Here is a 12614-nt window from a genome sequence, read left to right as displayed (position 1 = left end):
ACTGTCATGACAGTCTTATTCACCCCCCTTCAAATAAAGTTTTTACCTAATTTGGTTTAAAATCAAAGTACTGATTTTGTGGTGCTACTTTATAAATATTTGAATGGAATTTTGTGATTTTTTTTTTTTTTACCTTATTAAACCTCTTTACAAAATCTACATGTAGAAGAATAAAAGATGAGAAAAAATAAGAAGCAGACAGACTGAACACAAACTTGAAAGGTGAGAGGTTATCAGAATGTAATAATAAAATAAGGGATGATTTCTTATATTATTAAGGGACATGCTGGGACTCTGATCCTTGGCCTTGCACTAAGATGGGAGCTTGTTGGTTAGGTGTCCTTTATGTTTGGCAAATTGAACACCTTTGGTACATGTTGATCTCGTTTCTCATTTGCCACAACAAGCCAGACTTTTTTATCATCTATGAAACATGTTTATTGCTGTTGCTTTTATTTTGGGGTCACTTGTTTCTGTTGTGGCACTTTGCTATATCTTCAGGCATTCAGGCATTGGGGGATCTTCAGGACTTTTTGTACAAATAATTAAAACTCAGTCAGTCACATAATTCCATAGTAATTTTCTTACCGTATTTTTTAAAGCAGACTTTTTTCTTTTTTTTTACAATTACATAATTTAACATCTGAAACCTGTCACTTTCTGAAAATAAAACCTATTAATGACAAAATAATCTACAGTAAATTTAACTACTTAGCACCAAGGCCAAATTACTGTGGCAGAAAAATGTATTCAATAATAAAATAAAGTATGAAGAAAAATTGCATGCGGAAAGCAGAACCATTACAAACAGCACATGGTTCTGTGCGAGCGCTCAGAGGTGCATATTAAGATCAGTCCTACCAAAGCTGTATTTAGAGCTGATGCTTATAACGACCTCAGAGGCCAGCCTTCTTTATCATTTTACAGAAAGCTAGTGTTTTTTGAAAAAAAGAAAATAAACCGTTTCCTTTATCGTGCTTGACCCGCTCCACCTGGCATTCATCAGCGGCGGGGCCAGCGTGTTGGTCCTGTCAGCTGCTCTCCTCCCTCTGCCTCTTTTATCACTCTAATGGGGTGCTATCTCCCATCCTGCTCTGCCTGGGTCTCCACAGCCATAGCTGGATCCCTTCTGCACACATTCCTTCCACATATGCCTGAGCGGATTTAACACATAATCAGACCGGACGGGAGGGCGGCCGGAGAAGAAAGGGGGGAGGCCCCGGCCCTGACGGCACTCATCATGTGTAGACCAGGGAGAAAGAAGAGCCCACACTAGTCATTCTCACTTTGGTTCCAGCAGCCTCCAAACAACAAACGGAATCTCCCAGTCTCACACTTGAATTCACTTTTAGCCCTGTCCCCAGCAATATTGAGACCGATGAGAGGAAATTCAATATCCCTGTTTCCGTGCTTTGACCAGTTCCTTTCATTTGTGCTCAACACCAATAAACAATTTAACCTTGATTGGAGTTGTGCCTTGAAAGCAAATAAGGGAGGTTCGTTTTCAGGTCCTCCAAGAGATGGATTTTAGTCCAGGTTTTTTTTTTTATCCTGGAACTGGTATATCTGAGATTTCCTTCCTCAATGGTTATTTCTTTTGTATTTTGAATTACACTTAATTATTCAGAGCTCTGAATATGAACTTTTTTCTTTTTATGACCAATCAACAAGCTTACAAATGAGCTTGTTGTAATAGGAATGTGGGGTTTATTATGCTATTATTATTATTATGCTAAGAGCTAAGTAATCAGTATTGTGTCCTCATTCTTGGTACTTCTGGTGTGGATTGGATTTGGCCACCTTGTTTGTAAAGTGGCCATGATAAGAATTAGCTCCACTAAGTCAGAGATTTTTGAGTATGTCTTGTTCTCCACTACTTGCAGCAAGAAGAGAGCAATCAATAGCCATATTGCAGGTTTGTTTGCAGTAATAAGCAAGTCCTCCGGTGAAGAAGGGGATGAGTTCAATGTGTTCTTGGTTTACACATTGGACTCATTCCCTTCTTCACTGGAGGACTTGTGAAGAAGGGGACTTTGGCAGTGTCATAACACTCAGTCTATACTGATGAAGACCCAGCTGACCCCAGGATGCTGAGGGTCAAGGTTAGAAGTTGATGTCAAGGTGACAGTGCTACAGCAGCTTAATGTCCAAATCCCATCAGTCCACAGCTTTGTAAGGAACTTGTGTTTTCATGTATCCATCTATACATTCAGATCATGTAAAACCCATCATGTGAATGTTAGCAAGTATCTGAAAACTATTGTCCAATTTTTACTAGTGTTTAATTCTTGTTGCTGGAGACATATTCCACAACTTCTCAGCAAAAGCAAGACAAGAAAATAAACCTAAGTGCCATTGTGTCACCTCCAGAGAAGGCCACTAATTATTTTCAGTCTGAACAAAGAGGAGCAAGTTGGACTTGATAAATAAGAAGTTGATTCTGTGCTTTCTCCTCCTTTGCTGTCCATCACCCAGAGAGTTATGACACTGCCAAACTCTGAGAAAAATTGGATGCAATTCAGGAATTTTAAGATGCTCAGTTCAGAGGGCAAAGGAAACGAATCCGGTCTTCAGAAAATACTGAAATCCCTTGTTCGTGTTTTTGTGCATATGTGTCAGTGCAAGATAAAAAGACTTGGTCCTGCTCTCCAGGCTCTGATAGAGACACTGTAGCCACAGGAGTGTTTGATTATCTGTGTCCCACTAGTCTGAGGACCTGTCCTTTCCCAGGCTCTTTGTCCTCTCTCTTTGTAAAATTGCCCACTGCAGCTTGTCTGTCTAAAATGAATGAATGAATGAAAATACTTGACCAGTGGAAGGGAAATTACAGATTGCTTTCTCTTTAGCCTGCTGAGGAACTGGCTCAAATGTAGCAGTATTTCTTTTCTTTGTCTACTAAACCTCAGCCTGCTTCTCAAGGGACTGACTTGTTTGTCTGTGTCGTAAATAAGCCCGTTGTTGGATCGGGTGCTGAGCTTTTTATAACTGACCTCTTGTCAACAAGTGCAAGCCTGCTGACACCTTTTATCTTTATAAGAAGTCCAGACTAGCTTAAAAGCCAGTTTCCAAACAAATCATTCTTAAATACTTCATTCTTATACATGTAATTAGATGATGGACTGTAAGTCCTCCTGTCATAATCATTGCAAGTATTAGAGTCAGGCCTTTTGTGCAGTGTTTTAACATGCTTGTGTCATTGTTTGCTTGTAAGGTGTCAGTCATTTTGTCAGATGGGAAGGCTACCGGGTGAACAGAGCCAACGTAATTGCTTTGCAGTTGTTTCTCGTCAGATAGAAAATGTTGCTGCAGGGACAGTCAACAAAGAAAGCTCTCAGTCTCTATCAACTGGCTTTGACTGAGAGCGTTCCTGCAGCGTGGAGAGCCAGGGAAAGGAGAACTCCTCGACAGACTGGAATGCTGGCTGGGACGGCTATGTTTGTACATGTCACTCAATGCGCTGCCAGTTGTGGTTAGAGCTGCAGAAACACTTAGTTGCCCGTGTCATACAGCCGTTCGATTTTTGAGACCTCATTTGACGCCTTGTTGGCTCTGTAAACATTTCCGGCTGCTAAACTCAGCTGGGTGCACTGATAAACACATATACTGTCAGTGGAAAGAAGCAGAAACAGCAAATGTGAGTAATTAAAAACCAGATTTCCCAGCATATATGTTTTGAGTCATAAATATTCATTTGTGATGTAACTGGAAACATGGCTAGGGTGAAGACAAAGGAGGATAGATTTGCCAAAAGGTTTGAGTTTGAACTCATCAGTTTAAGCAGATGTCTCTAGGCATGAACACCATCAGAAAAGTCAACAGTAACAAGGTTTTTATAAAAGAAAATGTGGTAAAACATTCTTATTGGTGAGAGGAACACAATGTGAGGCTGTCTCTTTCAGGTTGGATTAGTAAAAGATGTCCAAGCAGGACTGGAGTTGTGGAATAAAGTTGACCCCATTGTAAGGAAAAACAGATTTTGATATTTTGCTTTATCTAATCCTAAAAAAATATTTAGTTTATGGTGCTCACAGGAATTGAAAATAACTACTTTTAAAAAACTTGCAGAGAAGTCACTTTCCAAGTCCAAGCACCTTGTTTACAGACCAACTGGCTGATACTCACAGCTAATCAGTGATTAGCTGTCTGAAAATCTCCCACTATGCCCTTGAGTATCGACCAGAATCGGAATCGGCAGGCCAGATTTCTAAATGATTTGTGTTCAGCATAAGAACTGCAATCGATGCACTGTTACTTATTATGTAATGTTGTACATTCAATCACAGCAAAATGGGGAAAAAAATTGGCATAAGCAAGGTGCAGCTAAGAAATGAGCTAATGTGCATTATATGGTCACTCATGTAAGCATATAATGCAGAAATGAAAGATTTTTTAAAATATTTTTTGGCCCATATTAATTGGCTGTTAGCTTGTGCCTCTGAGTAAAACCAAAACATATCTATATAAAATAAAGTCCTGTCTTTAAATCACTGGAAGCATTTAAAGAAAACGCCCACCTGAAGAGGTTACATCATTTTTAAAGAATAGAGGACAAGCATACTACAAGTGGTAGCTCGTAGCTCATAGTTATACCTAGTTATAGGCTTAGTGCACTTAACTCTTCTCCGAAAGCCTCCCACTCTCCCTACTGTGGGCTGCAGATCCTCCTGTCTGCTGTCACTGTGGGAGTTAGCTCCAGTCCCAGCTGGGTTCTCCCCCTCAGCAGGCTGGCCACCCAGCAGATGAGCTCTTAAAAACCCAAAGGCAAACAGGCTCACCGCCTTATCAGAATGTTAAAGTGGCTGGCATTCAAGCTGAAAGCTGTAGGATCCAGCCAATGTTAACCAGCTGGAGAAAGCCCTTCAGTGTCATTATGTGGCACTGTTTACACTGCTTATTAGACACTACAACCACACGCAGCTCACATTGCTGTTTACTAGATATTATCTCTCATCAGAACTTTACAAATGGTAAAAAAACAAAAAAAAAACACTAAATATGATGAGTAAGCACTTGAGAGCTTTGTGAAGAGGTTTTGTGCAGTCAGCATTCAGGCTTTTCAACCTCCTCCTGGATCTGTTTTCAATTACTGGCTCACAAAGGTAAAGAAAGATTAAAGATAAAAATCATGTCATTACTTCTTTTTTTAAAGGCCTTGTTTCACAAGGCTGGAGCAGAGCAATAAATAGAGAATGGCAGCGCTTTCATGTAGCCAAAGACAGGATCCCCTCAGCTTCAGCTTTGGCGTCTTTTTCGTCCCTGAAAGTGGTAAAGCGGAAAACTCCGTCCTTCTCCTGCCAGAGCTGTCAGGAGGGCTGGTGGCTGAAGGAAAAGAAAATAAGCTGAACAAAAGAGGGGATCTGAAATCGAGGGGGAGTAAGAAGGATAATCATAGCCCTTTACCCCAGTAGCTCATGAAAAATACATTTTAGTGTAATTTCATAGTTTGTATGCAGATCTATTCACTGAAGTATAGACTTCTTGAAGATTGTTTGGAATCAGAACGATTTACTTACCTTTTTTTTTTCGTTTTTTCAAAGAACTGTGAGCTAACTTTTGCTGTCAGCTGGAACATTGAAATCATGTGGCCTAAGTTGAAGTTCTTTTTACTATTCATCACACACCAGTAGGCATTGGCTGCTATGACATTCTCAAGGAACTGAATTGTATTAAGAGCATCATTATTTACAGAATAATATTTAATGACAAAGGTCATAAATATTCATGAAGACTTCTTCATGTTTATGACAGGTCAGGGTTTCCCCCAGTGTATTAAAAGCCTGGCGGCCCGTCATGCTTTACTAGCCCCGCCGCCAGGCTAAGTGTTGCTTGTTTACGTTTCTACACAGCAAATTCAAAAGTGTTAAATGTTTTGGTGTTGGTAGACTTTGTGCAAAAGCAGAGTTAATTTTACTCTAATAGAGTCACATTCTGTTTATGTAACTCTGGGGTGTATATTATTGGGGCCTGCCCATAGCAATGCATAGGGAGAGCAGTGACTGACCTGCTTATGGCAGGCCCCAATAATAAAGAGACATTCTATTGGGTGTAGAACAATAGGTGCCTGCCATAAGCAATGCATAAGGAGAGCAGTGACTGACCTGCTTAAATCGGAGTAACAGAATTACATAGTGCTGAAATAAAGCAAAGTAATCAGGTGGAAAATCTTTCCATGATTTTTTTATGTTAATCCAAAGAGTTATTTCTTTCAGTTTATAATTACACAGTAATACTTTTACATTTCCTGTCAACTTAATATCTTTCAATACAAAAACACGGTGGACCACTGGTGGACCGACCACAAGGCTTAGCAAGTTTTCTGGGGGAAACCCTGCAGGTCTTATGTTATGTATGACAGTGGCATGTCAGTCTTATGCACAGCCCTTTAAATCAAGTGTTATCACAGAAACTATTTAAAACTCAACTAACCCTCAAATCAGAGCGATGGTTGTCATTTCAGGCCTAATCTCTTTCTACTATGTGATAAAAGGTGAAAGTCTCCTGCTGTTGCTTCTTCAAAAGCCAAAGATTGACCATTAATTGTTCTTTATGCTAATCTCTGCTTGTATAATATCTGTTACATCTCACTGATAGCTCCTGTTCTAAACAAGTCAAAGCCCTCTGCTGGCCTGAGCATTTATGAGAACAGAAATCCTCCAGTTTTATTCCCTCCCAGCTCCTCTTTATCCCTGGGCTTGTGCATCAGTGTGAGATCTGGGACGGCTGACTTTATGGCTCAGCCTGCCTTAGAGAACTGAACAGATCATCAACACTTGAAAGCAGAGGTTTGTTCTGTCTTGCCTGCTTCACGATGGGAACCCTGGTGTATTGCTGGGACTTTGTTTGCACAGGACTAGTATCACCTCAAGACATTTAGTGATTTATAAGAACTGCTGAGATCATCGTTGAATGGGATCCTGTTTGAAGCTGGCTCGGCTGGATTATTTCAGATAAAAATACTGGCAACATTCCAGGCATTTGTTGAATTTTAAATTAGAAATGATTTTTGTTTCAATATTGGTTTGGACTTTTGAGTAAGTAGTCTTGACTTCCATTTTAGAGAAGTAACGCTGGTCAACCTCAGGACTGTTGATCTGAACATACAAACTTCTATTGTAACTCTAGACCGATTATGTTTTATTAAAGAACTGTTGACACAAATTGTTGATTTTTCTATAAGAATTATGTGAACAACATTGGATATAATTATAACTTTTCTGTTGCGAGTGGCCTTTTATATTTGGTGCACAGACAGGTGATGTCACACTGTGTGAATGAGAAAGCAGTCACTAACAGACATTTACTAATAATTTATAGAGGAGACAAAATGATTAGAAACGTTATTTTAAACTGTGTTAAGTATCTTAAATGAGAAATTTGCACGGTTTGCTTGTATTTCCTAGGGAATGTAGATGCTAACCTTAACTCTGAGATCTGAGAAGCTGTAACCATTTTCAAATCCAGCATGATCCATGACTGGAGCAGATTTTCAAACTTTAAAAAGACTAAATTGAACAAGTATGTGGTACACTTTCTAGCTTTCTTGTTATTTGCTACAAAACTTGCTCTCTTGCTCAGATGTCATAGAAAATATATACATACGTATTTGTCACATATTTGTCCTCTTTAAAGAACACCTCACTGCTGCTGAATATTGATCATTTTGAGTCTTTTTCACTCATAGCTGCTAGTGGATAGCTAACCTGTTGGGTTAGTTGACAGGAAAAGCGTGGTATTTTTAGTAATGCTCAGTAATGAAACTGAAAAAAATAAAAACTATGAATTTTTTCCGAGTGAGCTAAGTCCCTGGTTAGACTTCATCTAAAATATTTTCAAGCAAATTCAAGCTATGTAAAGTGACAGTTATCTGGATTAGATGTTTCTAAAAGTAAAATCTCATAGCTTCCAGCTCCCTGTGTGTGAACTTGCATTTCTTCACCTGTGTGATGATTAAACACTCTAAGGTTTTGCTACTAATCTACAAATGAAACCAAATAGAAGTTTCTTAAGTCATATAGTTCCTATTGAAAAGCAAAGCAGCCTGTGTAATGTCCTGTTCGTTGTCTGTCCCCAGCGTGTGGTCGTGGTTTCTACAAGTCTTCCTCTCAGGACCTCCAGTGCTCTCGCTGTCCAGCGCACAGCTTCAATGACCGTGAGGGCTCGTGGCGCTGCGACTGTGAAGACGGCTACTACCGAGCGCTCTCTGACCCGCCATCTGTGGCCTGCACAAGTGAGTCTGCCAGGCTGTTGCTAAGGTTAAAAAAAGAACGCTTTAAGAAGCCACATGTTGGGGGATGCAGGAGGCTGGAGGACCAACATAGTCCAGAGCCCTGATCCAGACCTGTTGAGTCAGTGTGTTGCGGTCTCATGAAAGCTCCAGATGTGTTCTCTAGCAGCTCCTCTGCCTCCTAGCATGTCATCATAATTATGTTTGCAGGCTTGGGTGTCTGTTTTCTGTCTTAGCTTGTTGCTAATGATGAGAGGAGCAATTTGCCATTTCCCGTCTGAAAGACTGCAATTACAGTCAGCGGCGGCGGCCCACGCAGCAGCCGTCCTTTGTCCTGGCTGGGGGAGCGGGTTTGTGACAGCCAGTGATGGCTTATTTACACAGGATGGGGGATTCAGGTTGAATTGGTGGAGTTCATTTGCTTCCAGCTCACATTCTCAAACATATTAATTTCAAAGTGATTTTTTTTTTTTTGCTACTTTGCCGTCAGCTACTGTGCACGGGGGAGTGGCGCTCACCAGCAGGACCGTGTTAGCACTCTGCTTTATCTCTGTGGGTAAACAGGACCCCTAAATGAAATCGTTGTGCCTTTGTCTGTGTGTCTTCTCTCTGCTGATAAAGTATCACAGGACTCATGGATTGGCCTGCAGGCGCCTTGCGGCTGCACATACTTCTCTGGCATTCATTATGTTTATTTTGCACATGCATCTGTTGATTCCAAACAGCTGAAACAGCTGTGCATGTGCTGCCAGTACACATGCCTGGTCTCCTCTGCTGAGCATCGCTGCTTTTTCCCAGTTCACACAAACTAGGGCAAGTCAGAATTTTTAATGTGACAGAGAGAGGCTGCAGAAAAGATATCTGACGCAAAGCGTAGCAGTGTGGAGCGTTGCACTGGCTTGTCTGTTCAGTGAATCAGAGAATCGGAGGAGAGGATTCAGTGGATTGGAGTTTGGGGTTGGTTCTCGATCTTGCTTGCAAAAACTCACTGAGCAACATGTCTGTCTCTGCCTGCCCGAAAACCTGTTTCAGTCAGATTGTTAAATCCAGGTGTGTTTAACTATGGAGGGGCTTCAGCTATGTTGGATTCTTTAACCCTGCTCACTCTCGTCTGTGTTGTGTGAGATAAAATATATCAACAGAAAGGGATACATTTATATGATGGCTAATTGCTTACAGGAGAAAAAGGATAATTGGAATAAGTTAAGGTGATTTATTTTTTTCCTTAGAGCAGGAATTCCCACAAACATTACCTTTAAAATCTCCAAGCTCTGTCTTGGCGCTTCAGCTCGCTGTTTCCTGCTGGTGCGCCTTAGGAATTTGGACTCAGAGCATTTGGGTGTGTCTCAGACGGCTCCCCCAGAGAGGCAGGCATTTCCTTTTTGTCCATATGTTCAGCAAGGCTAGCGCTCAAACTTGAGCTGAATTCCTGACTGACAGTTAAAGAACTGGGAAATGGAATGTCAGCTAAAAGCAGATCTGATTGTGTGCTGTGGTCAGTTAGGAATCCTTAAAACGAGCTGACATGCACAATACCACCATGATTTTAATGGCAGGGCTTAATTACACTACGAGACTGAAACACAGAAGCAACTTGGACAATGATGGGTCATTAGGTCAAGTTGACCCATAGCATTACTGCTATGATGTGTCATAGCAGTAAAACATTTATTTTTGATCAATTTGATTAGATAATTTAGTTGAATGAGAACAAATTCAATTTCAAAACTACTTTATTCCGAACACAAATTTTGAAATTCTGTTTGGAAGTTGAATTTGTCATAACTGAAGTAATTCAGTCATTAATGCTGATTTTCTGGACAGGAGGGATTTCTAGTAGAAGTCAGTCTTGTAGAAAATCTGAAGAAGTATGACTGTCATGACATACAAACAGATCAATATTTAGGGACATAATTCCACAGTAACATGTCCTGAGTCACACCATGAGTTTTTGGCAATATCTGCTTATTCACATCCTTTGCTTTTGCTGCTCCTCTTTAAGTCTCTGTCTGGCCACATGGATAGAGACGAGCAGAGAGACGTTGTCGTTGGTTTTAACTAAGGATGAACCGATCCACTTTTTTCACTTTTGATACCAATACAGATATAGGTATATGAAACTTAGAATCTGCCGACACCTATCAGGTACAGAAAAGAGCTGACTTGATTTAAGATGGTTTGTTTTTAAAACACAAACATAAATGTGTGGAATTATAGACATGTTTGTGTACCAGTCCAGCACACTTAAATACGCCAATAGCCTCACAAGCTTGGTTAAAAATGTAAAAACATAACTTTAACTTGTTCAGTCAGCATTATTAGGATTATAACAGTCAATTTAAAATAAAGAAACTCAAACTGACAAAAACTAAAGGTTGACAACCTTGGTGAAACATGTAAACATAAACTGCAACAAACCTTCTTTCAAATGGTTCAGAAAGTGCAATTAGGAATTCTAAATATAATGTAAAGTAAATAATTTAGCATGACGTATCTCTGTCATCGAATTAGACTACAAATTAGACTGATTTATAGATTTATATAGCGCTTAACAACAACCAACAGTGACCAAGGCACTTTACAGTAAAAATACAGCAAAAGAAAAAGAAAACATAAAATAACAATAAAATAAAATAAGGGAAAATGCCAATATGGTACATTGTATTATAAGCCTATGTGAAGAGATGAGTCTTGTGCTTGGATTTAAAGATAAGTCTAAAATAAGTCTAAGTTTGTAAGTGTAAAGATGCCCGGATCAGAGGGGGAGTGAAGGTCTAGAGCAGCGGTTCTCAACGTGGGTGGTACCGCCCCCCAGGGGGCATTCAGAGGACGGCAGGGGGCACTGGGATTCCTTTGGGGGGCGTTTGGTCGAAGGTAAACTTTACACCTTATATGCAGAACAATACCAGTTTAGACTTTGAGCAACTTGTTAAAACTGTATTGTGTAACATTAAAACATGCTTGGCTAGAACTGTATCGATGGCAGCTCTCCTTCTAGTCAGTGTTTGTAGCTTCTTGGCGCAGCTCCGTTCTGCTGCTACTAGTAGCTTCACCGCATCAGTTCAGCGTTACACCGACTGATGACGTTGCTGTGATTCACTTTGTCTGGTGTCTGATTTTCAAATATTTTATGTTTTATTGAGGATTTTTGTACAGATGTCTTGGCAGTTCTGTGATCATGTTAAGCAGCAACTTATATTAAAAAGTGTTTTATTTCCATTTGACAGCTGCCCGCTTCCATGGAAGGACAACAGAAAATCGCTCTTATAAACATGTAATTACTAAAATCACGATACCCTCACTTTGCATCCCTCTGAAAAATGAACCATTTAAATAAAGAAATCCCTCCATGGGTGATACCACGATAGAGAGAGCGTTCATTTTATAGCGTTAACACCGGAGCTGTAAGTGGTCCGGTGTGAAATGGGTGTGATGGAACAACGGTACCACAGCACTTTTAAATTTCAATAATCAGAATCCGAAATTGTTTCCGTTGTTTTTAAAAGGTTTATGTCAGTCTGCCTTTTCCCCATCGATACGCTTCCCGACCGCCCTGCACCTTAGTGGGTTAAAAAAAAAAAACAACCCCGAGGCGCACATTGCGCAAAACTCTGAAACAGGAGAAGCGGGACATAAAACGGAGCGACGAACTAGATGTGAATTATGGCATAAAAACAGAGAATCCGACGCTGAACAGTGAAAAATCAACGCATGATGTGAAACATGACGATTAGGCGGCGCAGCAGGTGATGAGTGAAGATTAATGATGGTCAATAAATGATAAAATAAATCTAACAACAGGAAATAAACTAAAGTGGACATAGCAATAAACCAAGAGAGGATAATACTAATCAAAGGAAACTAAATGGAAATGAATGAAGAAAAAAATGCAAGAATAAACTAAGAAACTAAAGTAAATACAGAGGAATAAACTGGTATGGCAAGACCTTTCGAACAATACTTAATACTGTATGGCAAGAATAAACAGACACTATTTCCAGATAAAAGGTAAAATAATATTGATGAAGTGCCATGGGTTTGTTAAAACCATATCTAATACTGAGAATAAACATATGTTACAGACCACAACAGTAAAGAACTTATCACTTATTTATGTTTTTAATTAGATTTGATATATTATTTCTTCAATATTATTTTTCATGTCAGTGTTAATGTCATGAGGCTGATGACTCTATGACACTTTCAATTTGACTCATTAGGATTTGATTAAGAACCAGATTTGTTCTTTGTAATTTCTGTCCAGTAAAACTATTAATCTATAATCAATAGACAGGTCTATATAAAGATATAGACATGTTTCTGTCTCATATTTATATGGCATTAAAAGGACCTGGAACTTTTGTTTTTCCACTGAAAGCTCTGGTTTGCA

General features: G+C 39.7%; 1 protein-coding gene across 7 annotated transcripts in view; it reads left to right on the top strand.

Moving 5' to 3' along the window:
- Positions 1-12614, top strand: part of epha7 (eph receptor A7) — a 173283-nt gene that overhangs the window by 19233 nt on the left and 141436 nt on the right. For 6 of the 7 annotated variants that reach the window (XM_016665066.1, XM_007540522.2, XM_016665065.1 and 3 more), the window contains exon 4: positions 8072-8227. The exons of the other annotated variant lie outside the window; for it this stretch is intronic. In XM_016665066.1, coding sequence (XP_016520552.1) covers positions 8072-8227 — 156 coding nt within the window. The remainder of the gene's footprint in view (positions 1-8071; positions 8228-12614) is intronic. 7 annotated transcript variants of the gene reach the window in all.

The sequence above is a fragment of the Poecilia formosa genome, unplaced genomic scaffold, assembly GCF_000485575.1.
Source record: "Poecilia formosa unplaced genomic scaffold, Poecilia_formosa-5.1.2 Scaffold546, whole genome shotgun sequence".
NCBI lineage: Eukaryota > Metazoa > Chordata > Actinopteri > Cyprinodontiformes > Poeciliidae > Poecilia > Poecilia formosa.
The sequence above is the reverse complement of the archived record's forward strand: the minus strand, read 5'-3'. Positions and strand labels throughout refer to the sequence as shown.